The following is a 25266-nucleotide window of genomic DNA, read 5'->3' as shown; positions in this document are numbered from 1 at the left end:
AGGAGCGGAAGAGTGAACGACAGGAGGAGGAGATCCATACACATCAAATGCTGTAGGCATTAAGATCGAGAAAGTTAATATGTATTGTGTTTTGTTATAATTCTTCCAGTTTTGCTTATTTTGTTTTATGTGTGTTGTAAATTGTTGGGATAGTTATAAATAAGGACATGTGTATATGTTAGGGTAGGTAGACAGCTTGCTTCGTAGTGGAGGGGAGATGATGAAGGTTCCTGTCCTCGACCTGCTGTTTGGTGAAAGTGAGGAAGGAAGGATGCTAATTTTGGCAGTGCTGTACAACTTAAGTGGGGCAGAATTGGGACACTGCATAACCATTGACTGGATGGAGGAGTTTTGTTTTCTAGGTAGTAGGATGTGATATTATCTTGCCACAAATGGAAATTAAGTTTGGTGTTCAATGTATGAGAGCTAAGAAATGAGATAAGGAGGTTGGAGGAAGTGTTTACCACATTACAGCAATTAGCGAGTAGTTAGGGAGTATTTATGGAGGTATCAGAAGAACACAAGAAGCTGCTTGTGACATATGAACTATTGAAGGAGCAGATGTGGAAAGTAGTGTCACATGAGGCGCAAAAGGTGAAAAGGGGATAGATAGATTCTGGAGGCAGGATACTCAAGACAGTATTTGGGACAGTGGATACAAGCAACATAAATGAACTGAATAGGACAGCAAGAGCTGCAAGGAAATTGGCAGAAGGGAATAGGGAACTGTGGAGTGGCATCCCATGCTGATCATGAATTTGGAGTATGCAAAAACATAGCTAACACCCTAAATCAGGATTTAGAGGCATTGTTAGCACAGGTGCAAGTATTAGATGCAAGAATAACATTGATAAAACTGTTACAGGCACTAGCAGATAGTATTTTGTATGTAAGAGTGGACTTGACAAACTTGCAAGAAGTCGTTCATCAAGCATCACATGGGTAATTGAGTGCAGTCTATTGTCACCCCAATATCTGATGGGGCTTTGGAAAATGCGAGGAGAATTACCACCAGAACCCAAGTTAGTTGTAGAGCCTAGCAGCCAGAATCAACTTTTCTGTTACAATGTAGCAACAGTGGAAGTGAAAACTGATAAGTAACAGTTGTACGTTTCAGTGAAAATACAGGTGGCAGACAAAACTCACATTGTTCAAACTTTACACAGTGCCCACCTCTCCAGTGAGGTTGGAAGTAGTGTGGAGTTTATGCAGATTAAAGAAGATGGCCTGTTACTAATAGTGGAAAATGAGGATCCATATGTGACGATGACTGAGGGAGAATTGCAGCAATTTCAGAGTGGGAAGGTTACTATATGTCCCACACGCAAGAATTAGATGGGCGCAAGGAAGCATTTATGCCATGCAGTTGTTCAGGGGGGGACGGTGGAGGGTTGTCCATACTGAAAGGAGGCAATGGAACCAAAACCGAACTTCCAGTGCGTATATTTAGCCATGACAAGATAGTAGTGATTGCAAGTTGCTATGAGCAAGGGAAGCTCATGGGAGCCAGGTTCTTAGAATTAAGAGGCAGTAGGCTATTGATAAATGGAACTAGATGTGATATTATGGGACCAATTTTTCATCTAGCAGCTACAATGACAGGAGTTACTTTGTCAAATAAAAAACTCCACCACAGGCGTATGGCCAGACTAGTCCTTGGAGGTGCTGCGTAAGTAAAACCTTACCTTTGTGAATGATATCTGGGTACCAAGCCTAGTCCATTCATTAAGTGAGACAAAAGCCACACAAGAGGGTCAGATTACTGCAGGCCAGTTAGTGCAGCACATAGAGCAGTATTGAGGTAGGAAATGGCTGTGACCATGAGTATCACAATTACTAACACCATGGTGACTCTGATTCCGCTCTGTATAACTTGTGTTTGTTGTGAGATGATAACTCATACAGAAACCTTATCGCTGGCATGCTATTCCAATGCTGGAGAGCCATGGTAATAGCAACGATTCAGGGGAAAAATAAGCTGAAGATGTGAATTGAAGTTTATGTTGGGGAGTCATTGGACTTGGGTAATCTGTGCAGCAACATTGGCAGTAGTGCTGCGGTGGTGTAATGTCAGCATTCCTGCCTGGTAAGCAAGGAGACCTGGATTCAAGTCCCGGCTATGGCACAAATTTTAATTCCTTTATTCAGCTTCCATCATTATCATAGATAAAGATTAGATTTAAATGTATTGAGGAAAATTTAATTATAAGATCTATACAAGAAATCTTATCATTTGGTAGTTTAGGTTCCGGTGGACTTTGTCCCAGGAGCAAGAGATGGAGAGTGAATTTATACACTACTGGCCATTAAAATTGCTGCAACGAGAAGAAATGCAGATGATAAACGGGTATTCATTGGACAAATATATTATACTAGAACTGACATGTGATTACATTTTCACGCAATTTGGGTGCATAGATCCTGAGAAATAAGTACCCAGAACAACCACCTCTGGCCGTAATAATGACCTTGATACGCCTGGGCATTGAGTCAAACAGAGCTTGGATGGCGTGTACAGGTACAGCTCCCCATGCAGCTTCAACACGATACCACAGTTCATCAAGAGTAGTAACTGGCGTATTGTGACGAGCCAGTTGCTCGGCCACCATTGACCAGACGTTTTCAGTTGGTGAGAGATCTGGAGAATGTGCTGGCCAGGGCAGCAGTCAAACATTTTCTGTATCCAGAAAAGTCCGTACAGGACCTGCAACATGCGGTTATGCATTATCCTGCTGAAATGTAGGATTTTGCAGGGATCGAATGAAGGGTAGAGCCACACGGTCGTAACACATCTGAAATGTAATGTCCACTGTTCAAAGTGCCGTTAATGCAAACAAGAGGTGACCGAGACGTGTAACCCCATACCATCACGCTGGGTGATACACCAGTATGGCGATCACAAATACACGCTTCCAATGTGCGTTCACTGCGATGTCACCAAACACGGATGCGACCATCATGATGCTGTAAACAGAACCTGGATTCACCCAAAAAAATGACGTTTTGCCATTTGTGCACCCAGGCTCGTCGTTGAGTACACAATTGCAGGCGCTCCTGTCTGTGATGCAGCATCAAGGGTAACCGCAGCCATGGTCTCCGATCTGATAGTCCATGCTGCTGCAAATGTCATCGAACTGTTCGTGCAGCTGGTTGTTGTCTTGCAAACGTTCCTACCTGTTGACTCAGTGATTGAGACATGGTTGCACGATCTGTTACAGCCCTGCAGATAAGATGCCTGTCATCTCGACTGCTAGTGATACGAGGCCGTTGGGATCCAGCACAGCGTTCCTTATTACCCTCCTGAACCCACCAATTCCATATTTTGCTAACAGTCAATGGATCTTGACCAGTGCGAGCTGCAATGTCACAATACGATAAACTGCAATCGCAATAGGCTACAATCTCACCTTTATCAAAGTCTTAAACGTGATGGTACGCATTTCTCCTCCTTATACGAGTCATCACAATAACGTTTCACCAGGCAACACCGGTCAACTGCTGTTTGTGTATGAGAAATCGGTTGGAAACTTTCCCCATGTCAGCATGTTGTAGGTGTTGCCACTGGCGCCCACCTTGTGTGAATGCTCTGAAAAGCTAATCATTTGCGTATCACAGCATCTTCTTCCTGTTGGTTAAATTTCACTTCTGTAGCATGTCATCTTCGTGGTGTAGCAAGTTGAATGGCCAATAGTGTAGAAAGAATTTGTAGAGTGAAGAGCATAGGAGGAACCATAAAGTTATAATATAGTAAAAGTACAGTATCTCAAATTGGGAGCTCAGTATAAAGGTGGAAGTGGTCATATAGAGAACCAGTCCTTAGGGGCCTTATCTTCCCCGCAGAGGGAGTTAATGTAATGTCACAACCTGGTTTTAGTAGAACTTGGAATAATTTCTGAGGAGCCACAAAGTACCATTGTATCAAATTACTGCTGGTCAGTACATGTGTGTGGCGACTTGTGGGTCAGAATAATGTGTAAGCAAAAGGGTTGTGAGATGGGCTAGCCATACTCAGCAGAAAACTGCATCGTGCAACAGTAATAGCTGTAGTGGACAGGATGATATCACATCAGCAGGGCAAGACTCCTGTTACAAGCAACATGACTGGGCACAGGGTTTTAGTGTAACAAATGCACCCTAGTGTCATATAAATTATAGAGTCTTGTATTGCAAGGAAGCAAGGGAGAAGATGTTGTTATGGGTGGCCAGTATCCTCTTTCTGCAACACAAATGCACACATGAATTAATACAGTTCTTTATTTACAAGAACTGCAAACTTAACTTGAGTGGAGTCCACATTTGTTGTAACCTGTGATGAACTAAACCTGCTTTATGAGTATACTGACAGATGCCAAACTGTATAAGTGAATGAGTGAGTCACTCTGGTCAGTGGCGGCGGCCTAAATATATGTTGTTGAGAAGGTGTTGGCAGCGTGTCCCTTGTGGGTGTCTCTCTGGCCTCTCTTGTGATAGGTGCATTCATTCCAGTGCCTACTAATCGATCTTCGCAATTCCTCTTTGCCAACCAGTGTGCTGGTGACAGCTTGCACCAACACATTCCTCCCCCTGAAATGTGACATTGTTGTCATGTAGGGAGGATGGAAACGACAATGGGGAGGAGCCGGACACTGGACGTAGAGATGAGTCGGGAGCCGTGATGGTGGAGGACAGCATATTGCTGACCGTACCCCACTATCTGGCTTGTGAAGCAACAGGAACATTCTCTGGAAACCTGCTGCTTGGGCACATGTCCAGGCCTGAGGGCGTGTTTGAGGCAGTGACAGAGACAGTGACAACAGGTCCGTGTTCATTGGGTCAGTGAACTGGGGTGGCGGGGGCGAGGGCACATCGTCATGCGCTCCTCCTGGGGTGCCCTGGTGGCATCAACAGGCGGCTGCGAAGGACACGTGGTCGCCTAAGGGCCTGAATCTGGGCGAAGAAATGCAGCAGAATCACGGGGCAAATGACATGCCTAAATTTGGTTCTGGTGGCGGTGGTGCGAACTGTTGGGACCTGCAATCAAGTACATAAAAGAGCCAATGCATTCCTGGATCATGCCTCTTTCCCTTTGCCGATGGTTGCCATAAACCCTGAAAAGAACTTGCAGACCATTGGCGGTGCCGGATGCTGCGGAGGGTGTAGCAAATCAGCAGCATCCGATGGTGGTGGTCATGCAGAAGTTCCACTAGTGAGAGTCTGTCTCGTGGGTGGGAGCAATAGGTGAGAAAGAGTTGCAGCACCTGCTCCCATGTGTGGGAGGTGCGAAGTTTGGCCATCTGCTGTTTAAAAGTGTGTACAAAGTGTCCTGTTTCCCTGTGTCCTGCAAAGTTAATGTGCACTTGTTGCCCTGGTGATTGAGTCTTAGTCCAAGCTGAGAATGTTTTTGGTGGAGTGAACTGGTTTCCTGCACATGCACGGCAGTGTGATTTCATCTGTTCAATATGGGTGTCCATGCCCTGCCAAGTACAGTGCCGTCACACTAACTGTTTAGTGTGAACAATTCCCCAATGTTCTTGGTGGATCAATCGTAACACATCCTTTTGTGAAACCCTTTGGGAATATGCACACGTGATTGTCCACTGTTATTTTGAACTAGAATCACACCCTATTGATCTGAAAGGTTATGCTGGCAAGCAAAGTATCAGCACACTGCTGAGTTCTGGATACTGTTCATGAATGAGCCCAAGACATGTGAATGTAATGCAACAAAATCTTGAGACCTGGGTTTGCTTCTGTGGCCTGTGCAATGTTTCTGTAGTGCAGGGGAAAAGATTCCAGCAATTCAGGGTCCTGCACTTCAATTTGGCGACAAGATGCAGCAGATGCATCAAAGTCAGAGTCTGGGCCAATTGGAAGTTGAGATGTGGCGTCTGCATTGCCGTGCTTTGCCGTAGCTCTGTACACAATTTCATACTGATACTGCAAAAGCAACAAAGCCCAATGTTGTAATTTTTGAGCAGTGCCTGTAGGAACCGGCTATGACAAATGAAGCAAGGACTGCAAAGGGTTGTGATCTGTCACTAAGAAGAACTTGTGACCTTACAAATAGTGATGAAATTTAGTCACACCATACACATTAGTGAGAGCCCCTTTTTCTATTTGAGAATAATTGCACTGAATTTGAGTTAACAACTTTGAGGCAAAAGCAATAGGTCTGTCTTGTGCACCAATTCTGTGTGAAAGCACAGTGCAGATTCCATAGGAAGAAGTGTCGACTTGGGAAACCACTGGCTTGGCAGGGTCAAAATGAACTAAACATCTGTCACTAACCAAAGCATTTTTGAGTTCCTGAAATGCGTCTTGACAGTCTTTAGTCCAGACAAGAGGTACATTTTTGTCATGCAAGTGATGCAATGGAGACGTGATCTGAGCGGCATTCAGTATGAACCAAATGTAGTATGCAGTCATGTCTAGTACTGACTGCAGTTCAGACACATTGTGAGGAACAGGCTGGTCGGATTGCAAGCAAATGAGATTGGAGAGGGTGTGCACCCTGACTGTTTATCACATGACCTAAGTACTGTAGTTCAGTTTGAAAAGTGTCACACTTTTTGAGACGACACTTGAGTCCTGCTTCTGACAACACTCCAAAAAGAGTATGCAAATTGGCAATGTGTTCCTGTGGTATATGACCTGAGACGACAATATTGTCAAGTTAGTTTGAACAGAATGGCACTTGAGCAGTCAGCTGTTCCAAGTAACGTTGATAAACGGCGGCTGTGGAAGTACTGCCGAAGGGCAAGCACAAATACTTGAACAGTCCTAAGTCTGTGTTTACAACAAACACTTTCTGTGAGTCTTCATCCAATGAAATTTGTAATCAAGCATCAAGCAAATCTATCTTAGAAAAGTGACATCTTGCACCAAGCTTGTCCACGAGTTCCTCAGGCCGAGGTAATGGATAAGTGTCAACTACTGTCTGTGGGCTGACTGTAGACTTGAAGTCAACACGAATGCGAATGCAACCAGAAGGCTTCAGCAACAAAATGAGAAGACTTGCACATTGAGTGGCTTGAATGGGAGCAGTTACATCATTATCTTGCAATTCTTTCAATTCACTGGCCACTTTGTCTCTTAAAACAATTGGAACGGTGTGGGCCCAGAAAAACTGTGCGTTGTCTTTCAACGTAACATGTGCTACAAAGTTATTAGATTTCTCCTTCCTTCTGAAAACAGTTCAGGAAATTCTTTAAGCAAGTGGGCTACACTTTCTTTTGATTCAAAAGCAGACACTGAAAGTACTAAGCCCAGACAAATCAAACGTCGCTAAACCAAATGTGTTCTCACTGTCTCTTGCTTTCAACACAGTAAAATTCACTGTCCTAGTGTGAGATTTGTAAGTGGCAGGCAAACTACACTGTCCAAGCACTGGAATTTCCTGTCTGTTGTAAGCAGCGAGGTGCTTGCTTGATTTAGAAAGTCATGGTGAGCCTAACTGTTCAAACGTGGCATGATTAAGCATAGTTACTGAGGCACCTATGTCTACCTGGAAGTTCACAGAACAGCCAGCAATTCATATTGAGACAAATAGTTTGTTAGAACATCATTACACAGTGCTAGGGTTAGGAGGAGCCACAACCTTAATCTTACTTTTGTCAGAACCTGTTGTAATTTTTGAAAATACAGTGTTCAATGCATGTGCATGGGCCTGTGTTTTTTGGGATTTTTTCCACATGTGTAACACATTACATTGCGTGATAGGTAATCTCCTGTTTTCTGTGGTTAGCCGAATATCTAGGGCAAGACTTCACTACATTCACTGGCCTGTTTACCTGTCTACATGGCTGTCCACCTGGCTGTGTATGTGCTCATTGTTGTGGCTGCTTGGAGCGGTTGTGAACAAGGAGTGGCTCGGCCCGACAAACTGGGGCCTGGTCAAACTTATAGGCTTCTATGGCACCCGAATCATATTGCTCTAAGATTTGCAATACTTGGGGAAATGATGGAGCCAAGTACTTTAAGATCTGTTCCATTATTCTACTATCTGGGACACTGAATGTTATTGCATCACGGATCATTAAATTGCTGTAAATGATGCCACACCCACACTTAAATTTACACTTCCTAGTCGTGCCCGTTAATTCTGTATACCACTGGCAGTATGTCTGTTCCACCTTTTTCTGCAAGCGATAGAACTGATATCAAGCTGCAGTTGCTTTGAATTGCTGGTCATAGTATTGAGTTGGTGCAGCGATTACTTGGTCATAGACGAATTCATCAGGAGATGCAGTTGGGAATATTTTTTGTATTAACCTGGACACCGGGGACCTGCAATCGAAAGGAACTATTGTAACTTTACAGAGTTTTGAACACAATGAACATGACAATGTGCTTGGAACTGAGTCAGGTATTCAATCCATTCCTACTCTGTTTCCTTAAGTTGACAGAATGTTGGTATAGTGGTCGGTGGCATTGGTTTGGCTGGTTGGTTGGTCAGTTGTGGTTGTGCAGCCGACACAGCTTGTGTAGCCAGTAGTTATTGTACTGTCATCAGTAAGGTAGTGATTTGTTGGTTCTGAAGTTGGAAAATATGTTGGCTGTGGTGAGGGGATGGGGGGCAGAGGATGGAGGGGGTGGGAATTCATGGTTTACACAGATACATTATATCAAAAAGCAAGCAAAGCCTCTGAAAAAAGAAATTTGATTAGTTCTGTGGCTCATCTCCTGGAATACTTGCAAGAACACAACAACAAATTAGCAAATAGAAACACTTGAGCACTAGCACCCGTGCAAGCTTAAATACAAGAGAAGCAAGCACAAAATCTGTGGCCAAGTTGTTTATCTTTGATGGCCACTGAATTATCCTTGATCTCCACTGTTGAGTCTTGTATTGCAAGGAAGCAAGGGAGAGAATGTTGTTATGAGTGGCCACTATTCTCTTTCTACAACATGAATTCACATGTGGATTAATACTGTTCTTTATTTACATGAACTGGAAACTTTTCTTAACTTGAATAGAGACCATATTTGTGAGTGAGTCACTCTGGTCAGTGACGGCAGTGTAAAGACATGCTGACAAGAGAATGATGGCAGTGTGTTGCTTGTGGGTGTGTTTCTGGCCTCTCTGTGATACGCGCGCTCGATCCAGTGCATACCAATCGATCAATGTGCTTCATCTTTGCCAACCGGTGTGCTGGTGACAGCTTATGCCAGCACATAAATAGTAACAGATTTTGAGGCAGAGGCATTCAGAGCCCAGGAGAACCACCTTGCCATGACACCACGTGCATGCCAGAGAATGAGATGACTGGGCTCCACCAGCTGTAGCCATGGATTCAAGACCGGATTGGGCCAGTTCCCACCAGCACTGAGCCTCGTTGTGGGTCTTAGTGCCACAGTGCCATTGTCTTTCCATCTATGCCAGCTGTCATCTGACTCCTCCCAAATGGCAGCTAGTCATGTCCCATGCTCAGCAGGCTTCCTTCACATACATGGTGGATGTCACCAGGCCTGAGTTGCCTAAGCACTAGCATATGCCACAGCAGGACACTTTCACAGCTCAACAAGGAGCACTTATTATGTCAGTGCGGTGGCCCGCTGTCAGGCCATCAGCTATCATTCTACTTGATGTCAGCATTGTGGAGCGCTGACACTGTTCTTACTTGCCAAGGCAGAAGCTGATGCCTGCGAGCCTTCGCTGGCCTGGGTTGCTGGATTGGGGTTTGTCTGTCTCACATTGCTGATGATGCAATGTGTATCTGAAGTTAATCAAGTATTTTTTCTCAATCATCAGTGTATCTACTGGACCCTACATCTACATTTACAAGGTACTCCGCAAGCCACTGTAAGGTGCATGGTGGAGGGTACCCTGTACCACTACTTGTGATTTCCCCTCCTGTTCTACTCGCAAATAGAGTGAGGCAAAAATGACCGTCTGTATGCCACCATATGAGCCCTAATTTATTGTATCTTCATGATCCTTATGTGCAATGTATATTGGTGGCAGCAGAATTGTTCGGCAGTCAACTTCAAATGCTGTTTCTCTAAATTTTCTCAATAGTGTTTCCCAAAAAGAATGCCACATTCCCTTCAGGGATTCCCATTTGAGTTCCCGAAGCATCTTTGTAACACTTACGTTTTGTTTGAATCTACTGGTAACAAATCTAGCAGCCCTCCTCTGAATTGCTTCGATGTCTTCCTTTAATCCGACCTGGTATGGCTCCCAAACACTCAAGCAGTACTCAAGGGTAGGTTGCACCAGTGTCCTGTATGCGGTCTCTTTTAAGGTGAACCACTCTTCCTTAAAATTCTCCCAATAAACCAAAGTCAACCATTTGCCTTCCCTACCACAGTTTTCATATGCTCATTCCACCTCATATCGCTTTGCAACCTTACGCCCAGATATTTAAACGACTTGACTCTGTCAAGCTAGTAATACTGTATCTGAACATTACAAGTTTGTTCTTCCCACTAATCCACCTAAAATTACATTTTTTCACATTTAGGACTAGCTGCGGTTCATCACACCAACTGGAAATTTTGTGTGTTCCTTCAGTCACTCAACTTTGACACCTTACTGTACACCATGACATCGTCAGCAAACAACCGCAGACTGCTGCCCACCCTATCTGCCAAATAATTTTTTTATATATAGAACAACAGCGTGGTCTTAGCAAACTTCCCTGGGGCACTCCTGACGATACCCTTGCCTCTGATGAACACTCGCCATCAAGGACAACATACTGGGTTCTATTATTTAAATAGTCTTTGAGCCACTCGCATATCTGTGAATTTATTCCTTTATTAACAGCCTGCAGTGGGGCACCGTGTCACATGCTTTCTGGAAATCTACAAATATGAAATTTTCCTATTGCCCTTCATCCATAATTGTCAGTATATCGTGTGAGGATGTGAGAAAAGGGCAAGCTGAGTGTCGTACAAGTGCTGCTTTCTAGAACCATGCTAATTTGTCGACATAAGCTTCTTAGCCTCAAGAAAGATTATTATATTCAAACTGACAATATGTTGAAGGATTTTGCAGCAAACAGAAGTTAGGGATGTTGGTCTGTAATTTTGCAGGTCCGTTCTTTTGCCTTTCTTTTATACTGGAGTCAACTGTGCTTTTTACCAGTCACATGGGACTTTGTGCTGGGTGAGAGATTCACAATTAATCCAAGCCAAGTAATGGGACAAATGCCGTAGAGTTCTCTTTGTAAAATTGAACTGGGATTCCATCTGGTCCTGGTGATTTTTATTTTATTTTTTTTTCAAATCTTTAAGTCGCTTCTGTATGCTAGTTATGCATATTTCTATATCATCCGTATGGGAGTCTGTCTGATGGTCAAATGACAATATGTTTATACGGTTCTCCTGCTGAATGAGTTCTTGAACATGAAATTTGAAACATTGACTTTTGTTTTGCTATCTTCAACTGCCACACCAAGCTGGTCAACAAGGGACTGAATGGAAGGCTTAGACCCACTTAGTGATTTTACATATGACCAGAATTTTCTTGTGTTCCCTGCCACATCTTTTGGTAAGCATAGTGGCCTGCAGTCTCACAGCTCACCCTACAGAGTGCCACCAAAGCTCATCACCATACACAGAGCATATCATAGATAAGATGGATGATGGATGCTGTGAACCACTAAAAAAACGTATTTAGAACTGACGTTTGTTCAAGCTGCTACAGAGCTGTACCTTTACAATTACAGTTCATATGCAGTAACATGTTTATTTTGAATTTGTAAGAATGACCTGCCATGTTTCCATTCTTGATGTATGTCAGAAAAATAAATAAATAAAATGCTGGTACATTGAGTACTTCTGACTTTAGCAGCAACCAGGTACTATTTAGTTTGGAAATGCTTTTTTTAATAAGTATCAGTTTAGAGTTACAGTTATTCATCTTCAGTCCTTTTTCTGCATCAGGCTGTATTTCTTTTAAACACATGCCTTATTTAATAGGAAGTTAGCTAATTTAATTCTTTTGGAAATTCTCAAGCAACCCAGTGGGGGGGAATTGTTTGTGGCAGCAAAATATAAAATGCTACAATGTGATTGTACTGCTCACAAACTAATCAGAAGTACCAAGATACATGCCATAGTTATTAACGTTACACAGAAATTATGTTATAAACATCCACATGTCATGATCCACATAATGATATTCAGTAGATCAGCATTATGACACACCGATCATGCTGCACTGTAATGCATATATCCAGGGGTGTGCCACTTTCTGTGGGAATACACCTTAAAGGCCACCACACATGTAACTGCAAGCTTGAGAAGCATACATGTACAAACATGCACAAATCCCTTTTGAATCCACACAGTCCAAGCATACTTATTCAGGCATTAGTTTGTGCTTCCAATATATGTAGCTCCAATCATAATGATTAGCTCATTTGGCCAGCTTTACATTTGTAATGGGGGGGGGGGGGGGGGGGGGGAGAAACACACATTGAAAAGGAGACATAAGATGTGGTGTGAAGATTGGTTAATGAAATGAAAAACTTATTCTCAAAATGTTACTCTGCGACTTGGGTATGCAGCCACATGATTGGTACAATTATTTCAGTATCAGTGGGGAAATGTATTTGAGCCTCGTACCACACATAACCCCACTGAGTAAAAAGCAAAATACAATCATGGGAGAAGCTATAAGTCCACCCAAAAGACTGACAGCAGTATTATGATTTCTCACAAATTGGTTATGAAACCTCAAACATACATTCATAATCTGTGAGTGATGATTTACCTACCTCTTCTCTTCCTACCCCCAGATAAATAAATATCTTCCATTTTTCCCTTCTGTAGTTGATTGTCAGAGAATCTATCTTTTTAATAATGACATTTCTTTCTCTAACCCGGTCAAGTGATTTACATTCTGTTAAAAGTATAATGTATGCGATATCGGTCTTTGCATTACAATGATAGGCTCTCAATTTAATGCCCCTGATGCAGAGATAATTGAATAACATTTTGCAGCAATTTGTAATTGGTTTTCTGTGCTTCACATTGATCAACATAGTTAATGAATAATGCGTCACAACTGACATTTGCTTATTCAAACTTGTACGTTTTCAGCACACACACTCAAGCATGTGTATATTGGTATGCTTGCAAAAGCTTGCATAAGTAAAAATCAAGCTTTAAGTGACTTTAACAGTCCAAATTCTTGCACAAATTTACTGTACGGCATTGCACAGAGTGGTTCATCACGTTTCTTATCAAGGTTTCAGAAGTATGTGTGGCCATCTTTAGGGGCAACATGAAGGTAGAAGATATAGGAACAACTGGTCTGTGCATCAACAGTCAGTGTAATTTACTTTAAAGAAAAGAGATACGAGTACTGTACCGTATTCCAGTCAAATACCATATGTTAACAGTTCCAAAGTCCAATATCTAGAACAAAAAGTGTAAAACATACTTGAGTCTGATCATTCAACCAGCACTCATAATACATTACACTAGAAAAAAAATAGCATAACGTACATGATGTGGTCAACATGTTAAAATCAAGTGCAATGAACATCTACCAGCTCAAATATGCAGGAAAATAGTTTTATACAGGGCATTCATCTTCATGTCTGTCTTGAATATATGATTGTTGAGTGTCTCAGTATCTCATTGTATTTATGTTTCTTATTTGACACCTGGTATTATGCACAATAGTTTACAGTTTTCATTTCTTATTTACTTGGCACAGGTGCTGTTTAGGTGTAATTAGTATAAACAAAAAACCTGTCACGAAGTGCGGTTTAAGAAAAGACATCATATTCAAACAACAAACATTACTTTGTTTACTTTGTGTCATTTACTAATTCATTCTTTTTTCTTTCATAGTGATGACTCGGTGTCACTGAATGTTCCTCAGGTTTCAAGAAAGGATAAAATTTTCTCATATAAAACAACATGGAAGACTTACCTCAATTCACTGGCAATGAAAGAGGGTAATTCACAAGGTAAGTTTGTGTGTGCCTATCCAAAAGTTTCCAGGTGACAATGACGTATCGTATCAAATGCAATTCTGAATAACATCCATCTTTTTTATTTTTTTGTTTCAAAATTTCAGAGACTGCGGATATGGCATGTTTATGTACAAAGCAGAGAACAAATGTATGTGCAGTAAAGCTGGTGAACCTATGTAATACGTATCAGAACTCATATATTAAGTCCTTCCACCTTAGTGATAGTGGACTTAGAGTATGGTTCATGGATTCTGACTCATCTCTGGGTGGTATGTTCAGGATTTATGACAGCACTTCCGGTGTTTGTATCGCTGAAGTTGAGGTTCCTGATGATGCAGTTGTGGTAGCTGGAGGCTTTATGGATCACATCGATGCCATTCTATCATCAAACAAGTTATCAATGTTCCTTGGAAACATTTCACGGGATGCCTTCATAAATAAGGTATGTATTTTAGTAAGTTTTCAAAATCTAATGGATATTATTTAATTTAAATTACAATGCTCTGTATTTAGTTACAAATTATTATTCATGACATTTCATACTTGAGCTCTTAATCTACAGTGTGTTCAGATAGATGTAGCTAGACAGTGCATATTTATTCCAGATTGACAATACAAATGTTTTACCTGTGTTGTTATCTGAAAAACTGAACTGCTGTAATAAAACGAATGATTATTACTTTGATTTTTATGAATTTCCTTTTATTTCAGATATAATCACATTTTATGATAGACTCTTAATAGGTTTTGGCCTCCACTGACCGTCTTTGGATTCCACTAATGATAGGTGGCATTTTGCGAAGCAAAATGTACAATATATGCATTCACAAACAAAGCAGTGCATGTATTTTGCATTGTGTTCACCAAATGCTAACCATGACTAATAGTATATGAAGGTGGCTAGTGTCAGCTGAGACCAGTTATGATTTTGTCATAAAATTTGATTGTACCTGAAACAAAAAGAAATTCACAATACTTCAGTCATTGTTCTTCTTCAACAGAATGTCTTATTTTCCAAAGACGTTCATTTTTCATGATGTAATGTCCATTTCACAAACTTTTGGACACACTTCATGCGGTACCAAAGCACCATACCTGTTGCACTTGTTTAAGGAATACTTGTGCTTTTAGATACAAAAATATTGCATGGTTTGAACCTCAGCCATATCCACTTAGGTGACAAAAAAGGGGACAGTCTTGTAGGCTTCGATTTAAGAACTCAGGTTAGGTAAGCTGAACTTACCATTTGACCTGAGAAAACTATTATCTCTGCACATAGGCTGGCTAGCACAGATTAATGGTGAGTAGAACTTGTACGCAGGAAATTTCAATCAAGAATAAATCAGGACAGAATTACTGAACGGGAGGCAATTTTTTACAGGAATGGGGATCTTGGCTTAACCACCCATATCTAAAGGATGGTAAAAATATCAAGAAAAAAACTTAATCTCAATATTAACTGCACACCAATGAAATGTTTGGTCATTGAGAGGCACAACTATCCATAGCAGGCAACCTCTGGGAAACCTGCCACACCTCAGTTGTATAAGGCTTACCCCAGGCAACCGGGGCTCTCTCTGGGTGGACACTCACTTTCCTAACTGCTCATATGACTTCCACGAAGCCTAAATCACTTTTTTTTCTACTCCCAGTGGTTCAGGTGGTCCATCGGACAGTATTAACACCCAAACCCCAAAGGGACCTCATGTAAGTAGTCCACCTGAGATGTCTGTAAACATCAGTACAAGCACTACTGGTAACAAACCACTACCTGTGATTAATAATGTGATTAGTGTTTTTAAATATGTCGAAGATTCATCTGGAAAAAGTCACCTTTCCACAACCATACAGCTGTAGAAGGACATGCATCTGTCAGATTCTCTCTGTTGAAAGGTTGCGAAAAGCTACACCCCCCTGATTAGTACATTGAAAACTATCTAAGTAAACAAGTTGATAATACCAAACTACATGGAAAATATGTTATCAACACTGAGCTGCACCCTGGGCTAAATTGAGCAGCACAGTGGGCTAAATTGTTGTAAAGGAATTGTAACATGCCAGACATTGTAGATACAGACACCAAACAACTCCAACAGGAACAGGAAAGCAAAAGAGTCACTGAAGTTCAGAATTTCAGGAAAGGGTTGATGGTGAGCTGCAGAAGTCAACATCCTTTATACACCAATTCTGTTTACCAATGGTGCGTTGACATATTGTAGCAAGCTTTCTCCACCTTAAAATTAGGCCCTATGTATTTAATCCAGTGCACTGCTTTCAGTCATACCACCCTGGGTAGCAGCGGTCTTGTATGTGTGGAAGATGTGGCTTTTACACCCATAATTCCAGTTTTCAATGTATGAGTACCACCCTCCCCATGTGTTTCAGCTGTTCTCATGCCCATCCAGTTTTTTAGCAGAAGAGAATAAAATCCAAGAAGACATTTAAGGCCTCACAGCCACTGACATCTGGGCAATCATCTGCCTCAGTGTTGAAGCATCCTGTACAAAAGACTAGTGTTGGCACCCAGACATTAACAGCTGAGCAGAGCACATCTGCCTGCAATTGTCACTGTAGCTGCAAATCTGCACAACAAATCGAACAACCAAGCATTCCAACATCTAAAATAACGATGGCAGCAGAACCTATTGTTGGAAAGAACAACAGACCCATTGAAGGAAATATTGGGCTTCTAGAGGATCATTGGTCAATATATTTTGTACTATTTTGAATGGGAACCTGCCAGTCATCCTCTGGCGAACCATTGAAGACTGATGGGAATGTCTGGAGTCTTAGATGGCTCACCTGAGGATGATGTGCAGGTGCCCAACTGAAATATCATGGAATGTATTGAATAACGACTGGCAGGAAGCCCGAAATTTTCCCCCAGGATGCTTGCTAGTCTTTAGTGGGTTCATGCTTGGCTACCAAGTGGTCCCAGCCTTTGCAGCATCTTCTCCCTCCCACGCTGCATGTCTACCCTCTTGCTATTATTTTCCCCTCCCTTGGGAAAAATGTCTGGGGTGCTTTTGAGGATGTTCCGAATTGTCTGTAGCTGACATAAGAACAATCTCACCATTATTTTTCATTTCGCTTTCCTTTCTTCATTCACCTTCTCGTATCCTTCTTCTGCTTCGGCATTTGAGGCTCCTCTGTTTCTTCTTTCACTCTGTGCTCTCCTGAAGGGCAGCCCAAGCGTCTGATGCGTAACAGGTGACTGGGTAAGGTGTAATTCCCAGTCCTGGGTAGACAGGCAGGGTTCGCTTGTACCCCCTGGTGCAGGCCAGGCCCAGGGAGGGGTGATTGCCTAAGCTGCTACTTTCCCAAATTGCCGATTGGCCCCTTTGTCAGGTGTTTGAGAGGTGTGAATATCACCTAAGGCAGGTGTGCCCCCTTATGAAGACAGTTCCCAATTGGAAGGAGCACACCATCAGAGGCTCTGGCAGTCATGGGGGATTTTCTCACACTGAGATCATCATCTTTGCAGTCCACAGCTACCAAACATAAATAGAATGAAGCTCCTGATTCAAAGACCCTCCCAGCTGCATGATGGTTCCTTGTGGTTTCACGTACTGAAGAGGATCAGTTCTTTGCATGGGTAAATCCACTTCTAATTCAGAAAGATTTTGATGCAGTTGCCGGAGCTGTGAAATCCTGCTGTGATTTACGTAATGGCACTTTGCTTTTGGAGACTGCTTCTGATTCTCAAGCACAACAATTGCTTGCCTCTTCACTTCTCCGTGACCTGTTCGTGTCGAGGACCATAGAACCCTGAATTCGTCCTGTGGTGTTACTTACACTTGGCTGCTGGACAGTCTGACCGAGACCAAAATCCAGACATACCTCTCTGGTCAGGTTGTCATTGACATCCATCGGTTGATGAAAAAGGTAGGTGCCTCCTTAGTGCCCACATCCACTCTTTTCTTCACCTTTTGTAAAGTGGTGCTTCCATATAAGATCAAAGCAGGCTATGAAGCTATCACAGTCCGACTACACATTCCGAACCTAAGTGCTGCTACCAATGTCATTGTTTCAACCATACTCAGATATCTTGTTGACACCCAGCCAAATGCGTAACCTGTGGTAGGGATGCACACGAGGGCTATTGTCCGCCTCCTTCTCCCCACTGTATCAGCTGCAGTGCTGACCATGCTGCCTCCTCATGAGATTGTCCCACGTATCTCAATGAGTGGGCTGCCCAGGAGATCTGGGTAAAGGAAAAAGTATCTTACCCAGTGACCCGCAAGTTAATGACTAGTCACAAACCCAGCCTTCTACCATCTGGCACTTACAGTACTGTTCTTGCTACATCTTGCTCCATGAAGGACATGGCTACACAGACAAGTGACCTCAAATTCGGTTCAAAGGATGTGAGATCCCCAGTGTCATGGTAGCATCACCATCTCCAGCTGTGCAGCAAGGCATCAGAACCTCGCCTCATGGAGTGAAGTCACCAGCTACACAACTGGCAGGTTGAAAAAGGAAGGATTACTCCCGTGACGACTTTCTGCTTCCCTCCAGCCAGCCAACACCTGAGTCTTCCTCTGATAACTGGAAAGGCTCAAAGAAGTCAAACAAAGGCAAATGGTCTTCTCCCCACCGACTTGAAGATCCTCTTTGACGATGTCACCACATGATACCCTTGCTCAGCTGACCTCCATGCCACTGGTATGCACCACCAACTGTTTCCCTGTGCTGGTCTCCACAGGCCAACAGCAGAAGAAAATCGATGCCTCTGTAGACCTAATGGAGCAGGATTCTCCTGCCTCTGTGCCCTGTAGCAGCAAGTCTTTGCAGGCTGGCACTCGGCAGCGGCCGAGGTGACACACCTTCATTTTTTCCTCGTCCTGACTCTCCTCCAGTGGAACATTTGTGGCTTTTGATCCAACAAAGAAGATTTACGGTTTCTCTTAGAATGACAGCGGTCACTTGTTCTCTGTCTTCAGGAAACAAAATTGTGTCCCCATGACTGCTTTGAGCTTTCACATTTCTTCTCAGTCCATTTTAACTTCCCTCGAGGTTGCCATTCCATCTCATGGGAGAGTCACACTGCTCGTACGGGATGACGGTCGAAGTCAACCCATCTCCCTGACTATCTATCTTTAAGCTGTTGCAGTTTGCCTTTTCCTTCCTCACTTCATCTTTTCCCTCTGTACTATTTGCATCCCTCTGTCATTCGATGTCACCAGACTTCCTCCAGCTTATTGGACAGCTACCCCACCCCATTCTGCTGCTTGGTGACTTTAATGTGCGCCATCCCCTTTGGGGTTTTCCCAGAACCTGTCTGAGTGGTGCCCTCTTGGTGATAATCTTAATCAAATAAACCTCTTCTTCCTGAACACAGGAGCACCCACCTTCCTCTTAGGCTCCTCACACTCATATTCCCATTTGGTCTTATCCTTCTGCACTGCCCAGCGTGCCCATCATCTCGAGTGGTCCATTCTCTTTGACACACATTCGAGTGACCATTTCCCATGTGCTATCCATTTGCTGACTTCTACCTCACCGCCTTGCACACCAAAATGGCAGCTTACTAAGACCAACTGGGGGCTTTACTCCTCTTTGCCGACATTCGACAAACACTATTTCCCCAATTGTGATGACCAGATGGTATTTCTTACAAATGTTATCCTTACTGCCGCAGAATGTTCCATTCCTCACACTCCTTTACCACAGCATGTCCCGGTCCCTTGGTGGACTGAGGCGTGCCGCGACACAATTCATACGTGGAGACGTGCTCTTTGCTTTTTTAAGCATCATCCTACAATAGCAAACTGCATCCATTATAAACAGATGTGTGCACAATAATGTCATGTTCTTTGAGATTTCATTCACTTGTTCTGTTAATAGTTCCACTCCCTCTTCCATCATATGGGCCAATCTCCGACGGCTCTCTGGGCCAAGATCCTTTCCTCAATTTCCAGCCTGACAGTACAGACGATGTCATCGTAGACCCTATTGCTATCTCTTACACCTTGGGTCACTATTTTGTGGAGATTTCGAGCTCCTCCCACTATCACACTGCCTCCCTCCATTGGAAACGAGGGAAGGTGGCTTGGGTGATACCCTTGTCTTCTCAGAATCATGAGTGCTACAATTCCGCCTTTACTTTGAGGCAGGCTAGGTAATGCTTTCACGTCATCGTGATCCTCTGCCTCAGGGACAGATGCTGTTCACATTCAGCACCTTTCTCTTACGGGCATCTGGGCAGAGGGCACATTTCCCAAATACTGGCCTGAAGCCACTGTCATAACCATACCTAAGCCGGGTGAGGACAAACACCTTCCCTCTAGCTACCGCCCCCCTCCTCGCACAAGTTGTGTTTTTGAGGTGATGGAATGTATGACTCATGCCTGGCTGGTATGGTGGCTCAAGTCTTGTTATTTACTAACCACTGCACAGTGTGGATTTCGAGGACCACCGTTCTGCAGTTGAACGTCTCGTCACTTTGTCCACCCGTGTAATGAATGGTTTTCCGTAGAAATCCCAGACTGTGGCCGTGGTTTTTTGATTTGGAGAAAGCCTACGACACCTGCTGGAGGACTGGTATCCTCTGTACTTTCTACACGTGGAGCTTCCATGGCTGCCTGCCCTGTTTCCTTCAGGAACTTTTAAAAGTCCGCATTTTCCAGGCGCATGTGGGTTCTGCCTTGTCCGACACCTTTACCCAGGAAAGCAATATACCCGAAGGTTCCGTACTGAATGTCATCCTCTTTGCTATCACCATTAACCCCATAATGGCCTGTCTCCCACCAGACGTGTCTGGCTCCCTTTTTCACAACAATTTTGCCATTATGAAACTTCCTGGCAGATTACAACTGTGTGCCGGACCGAGACTCGAACTTGGGACCTTTGCCTTTCATGGGCAAGTGCTCTACCAACTGAGTTACCGACTCACGCCCCGTCCTCACAACTTCACTTCTGCCAGTACCTCGTCTCCTGGAATTTTGCCATTTATTGAAGCTCTCCATGGACTTGTTTTCTTGAGCATGGATCATCGACTATGGCTTTTGTTTTTCCACTGAAAAAACCATTTGTACGACTTTCTGGTGGCGCAATTGGTTTCTCCACTGTCTTTATATCTTAATTCTGCTGCTCTTCCGTTGAAACTACGAAATTCCTGTGGCTCATGCTCAGTAGGAAGCTTTCTTTGTCCTCCCATGTGTGCTACCTGGCAGATCTTTGTATGTTGTCTCTCAATGTCCTACATGTCCTCAATGGTACTTCCTGGGGTGCAGATCGAACCACCCTCCTCCATTTGTACCAGACCCTTGTCTGTTCGAAAGTAGATTATGGGTGTTTTATTTATGCATCTGCACATCCGTGGTTCTTACGCCTTTTCAATACTCTCCATCATTGTGGCATCCATTTGGCCACTGGCACCTTTTAGACAAGCCTGGTTGAGAGTCTGTATGCAGTAGCTGCCGAACTACCGCTGTGACTTTCTCTGCAGCAGATATGCATGCCGTTTGTCTGCCATGTGTGGCCCCCCATCCTATGCCTCTTCCTTCAATGACTCCTTTTATCACCAGTATGAGGCACGTCCCTCTTCTCTATTATCTCCTGGAGTTTGCTTTTGGCTCTTGCTTAACTTCACGCTACCTGCAACTTTTCTGGTGGGTGTGAACCCTTCACTACCTTGGCTTTGTGCGGCAGCCGATGTTCATCTTGACCTTCATTTGCTTCTTAAGGACACTACTCCAGCCTCGCTCTATCACTTTCAGTTTCATGACCTCTGCATGGAACTTCGTGATAGTATCTTTGTATATACCGATAGCCCTTACCTTTGTATACACTGATAGCTCTTGGACTGACTGTGGCGTTGGGTGTGCCTTCGTCATTGGCGCCAACGTTTATCGGTATCGGCTTCTGGAACACTACTCAGTATTTACAGCAGATCTCTTCGCCCTGTATCAGGCCATGCAATACATCTGGTGACACAGGGTTTTCAATTACAGCATCTGCACAGACTCTCTCAGTGCCTTTCAAAGTCTCTGTGTGCTGCACGCACTCTATCCCTTAGTGCAACAGGTCCAAGAAAGCTGTCACTTGTTCACTCTTGATGGAGCCACTGTGATGTTTATGTGGGTTCCTGGTCACGTTGGTCTGACAGGAAACAAGGCTGCTGATGCTGCTGCCAAGGCTGCAGTCCTCGTACCTCAGCCCGCTAGTTCTTGCATTCCCCCTGATGATCTCTGTGTTGCCGCCTGTCAGCAGGTGGTGTCACTTTGGTGTCACAATTGGTCCTCCCTTCATGAGAACAAGTTCTAGGATGTTAAGGCTCTCCCAGTGGCTTGGGAAATCTCCTCTTAGCCCTCTCACCACAAGGTCATTTTAACTAGGTAGCTTGTTGGGCATGTCTTTTTAGCCATCGCCATTTGTTAGATGGTGCTCCCCCACCACTTTGTGCACATTGCGACTGACTTTTAACTGTCCACGGTTTCCTGATGGAATGCCCTTTTTCTAACTGTGTACATCCTCATTTGTGCTTGTTGTCTGAGTTATCAGCCATTTTAGCAAACGACATGAGGGCTGTCAACATTGCTTTACTTTTTATCTGTTGCAGCAATATGGTGCATGCCATTTAATTTTTAGATCTGGACCTCCATTTCTCTATGGCATATTTTATAGACTTTTCTCCACGTCTCTGTTTTTAGCTGTTTTGTCTTTTGTCGATTGGGATTGATGTGTAGTTGCTTTTTACTCCTCTCCTTGTCTTTGTATTTTACAGTTTTGACATGGGCATGTATGCTTGTAGTTGTCTACCCAGCAGATTAACCGAGCACTGTCATTTAAAACCAAAAACCAGGAAAGGGATGAATAGGTGAGCATGCTGGCAAAGTCTTGAGCTACTCTGCCATTTTTTGGCCTTATTTTGCTTAAGATAGTGAGAATCATCCATACATTTCAGCCCACCATCAAAGATTACAGATATTCTGAGATCATTGAGGGACAATTTGTTATTGCAAAAGGCCAGGGTGTCCAAAATAGCTTCCCATGTGGAGTGGCTTATTATATAGGTCAGACCACACGCAGTGTGGAAGAATGCTACACTGAACTTCAGCTCTGTGCTTACCTTTTACAACTGAGAAAGTCTGCTAGTGCCAAACATTGTATCATTGGACATTCAGTGGAGTATGATCAGACTATAATTTTGACCACAGCAACATCATCTTCAGACTCCATTATCAAAAAAAATTCATGGAAATATGTCTGGCCGAAAATCTGATGAACCATGTTAGTGGCAGAGCCCTTCAAACCTGTGGCCCATCTGAGCGGTCTGTACATGCTTGCTGCATGTGAGAGAGAGAGAGTGAATACACTTTGCCTTAGGTCGGCGGAAGTTGCCGAAGATGACCAATGTTGCATCACCTATTAACACACCTGAGTGAGTGTTGCTCACAGCCATTTGGATGTCACATGCATGTCCAAAGCCATGTGGGTAACACACACTTGCACTCACATGCACATAGGTTGCGAATTTGCAGTGTGGTCCTGCTCAGTGTGCTTCCCTCACCACTAGGGTTGGATAGAATTTATTAAAATGATGAGAAACAAATACTGATAACAACTATTATTCATTACTCATTACAATAAATATAAATATTTATTTCAAACATTATTAATTTACATTAATCATCATCATCATCATCATCATCTTGGACAGTTTCCAGCCACTGGCTGGGTCTGTCGGGAACACAAGCCTCTCCATCGTGTTCTGTCTTTCCACCATTCCCCCTCTTCCACCTTCTTCCAGTTCTCTTCTCTTCTCGTCACACATTCCTTCACTCCCTTCACCCATCTATCTCTTGGTCTTCCTCTGGGCCTCTTCCCCTCCAGTTGCAGATCAAACATCTTCTTTGGAATTCTTCCCTCATCCATTCTCTTCATGTGTCCATACCACTGCAGTCTTGATTTTTCTATCCTGTCCTGTACTGGTTCCTCCTTTAGTCTTTCCCTCACATACACATTTCGCAATCTGTCTCGTCTTGTTACACTCAACCTGCTCCTCTGGAACTTCATTTCACTAGCCTGTATTCTACTTTTGTCGCTTTTGTGCATTACCCATGTCTCACTTCCGTATGCCAATATGGGGACAAAGTAGGTTCGGTATAAAATTCCCTTGGATTTCTGTGGCACCTCCTTGCTCCAAATAAGCCCCCTAATGCATTTGTAGAACTGCCCTGCTTTTCTGCACCTTTCATTTATTTCCATTGCGTTTCCCCCCTTACTTTCAGTCATGCTTCCCAGGTACTTGAAGTTCTCTGCCACTTGTAGTTTTTCCCCTCCACAAGTTATATCCACATTTGGCCTATTCTTCTTCCTTGTTGTGACAATTATTTCACTTTTCTTTGCAGAGAAATGCATTCCATATTGTGCTGCCGTTGCCTCCCATACATCTAACTGCTCTTGCACCTCCTTCTCACAATTTCCCCATAACATCAGGTCATCGGCAAAAAGCACTGCTTTCATTTTATGATCTCCAATTGCATCTGATACTTGCTGTAGGATTTCATCCATAACAATAATAAACAATAAAGGTGAAAGTGCACTTCCCTGTCGCAGCCCATTTTCCAGCTTGAACCATGCAGTACGTTCCCTCCCCACTTTCACACAACTCTCACTTCCCTCATACATTTTTCTGACTTTTCGTGTTATCTCTTCATCTATCCCTTTTGCGTTCAGCACATCCCAGAGCTTGTCCCTACAGATACTGTCATACGCCTTCTCAATATCTAAAAAGGCCATGATTAAGTCCTTCCCGTACTCATAGTGCCTTTCCTGCAGTTGCCTTACCGCAAATATGAGGTCCGTTGTTGATCTTCCCCGTCTGAAACCATACTGCTCCTCTTGCAGTCTACTTTCAATACTGCTTCTTATTCTCTTCTCCAGGATCTTTTCATAGATTTTTCCACAGTGGCATAGCAGGGTGATTCCTCTGTAGTTCTCACGTCTCCTTTTATCCCCTTTCTTGAAGATCGGGACTATAATTCCTTTCTTCCAATCCTCAGGAATTGTTCTCCTTCCACACCACCCTCAGCACTCTGTATAGCCACTGGGTTCCTACTTCTCCTGCTGCACGTATCATATCCACTGTTACTTCGTCCCAAACTGGTGCCTTGCCCCCTTTCATCCTCTTTATGGCTTCTTCCACTTTATTCCAAGTTAAATCATCAATTTCCCCACTATTATAATCGTCTGCTGCTCTCCATCGCTGTTAGTTACCCGCTTGGCGGCATTCAACAGATCTTCAAAGTACTCCTTCCAAATCTTTTTGAGCTCATGCATTTCCTCCACAACTCTTCCATTATTATCCATGATCCTCAGGCACTCGCTTCTGTCGTTCCTCTTATTT

General features: G+C 43.4%; 1 protein-coding gene across 1 annotated transcript in view; it reads left to right on the top strand.

Annotated features, from left to right (window-relative positions):
• The window catches only part of LOC124798902 (spatacsin), a 369496-nt gene that overhangs the window by 66585 nt on the left and 277645 nt on the right, over nucleotides 1-25266 (top strand). The window contains exons 6-7 of the mRNA XM_047262433.1: nucleotides 13789-13907; nucleotides 14018-14355. Of these exons, the coding sequence (XP_047118389.1) occupies nucleotides 13789-13907; nucleotides 14018-14355 (457 nt within the window). The remainder of the gene's footprint in view (nucleotides 1-13788; nucleotides 13908-14017; nucleotides 14356-25266) is intronic.

Source organism: Schistocerca piceifrons, chromosome 5, assembly GCF_021461385.2.
Source record: "Schistocerca piceifrons isolate TAMUIC-IGC-003096 chromosome 5, iqSchPice1.1, whole genome shotgun sequence".
In the NCBI taxonomy this organism is placed as follows: Eukaryota; Metazoa; Arthropoda; class Insecta; order Orthoptera; family Acrididae; genus Schistocerca; species Schistocerca piceifrons.
The sequence above is the reverse complement of the archived record's forward strand: the minus strand, read 5'-3'. Positions and strand labels throughout refer to the sequence as shown.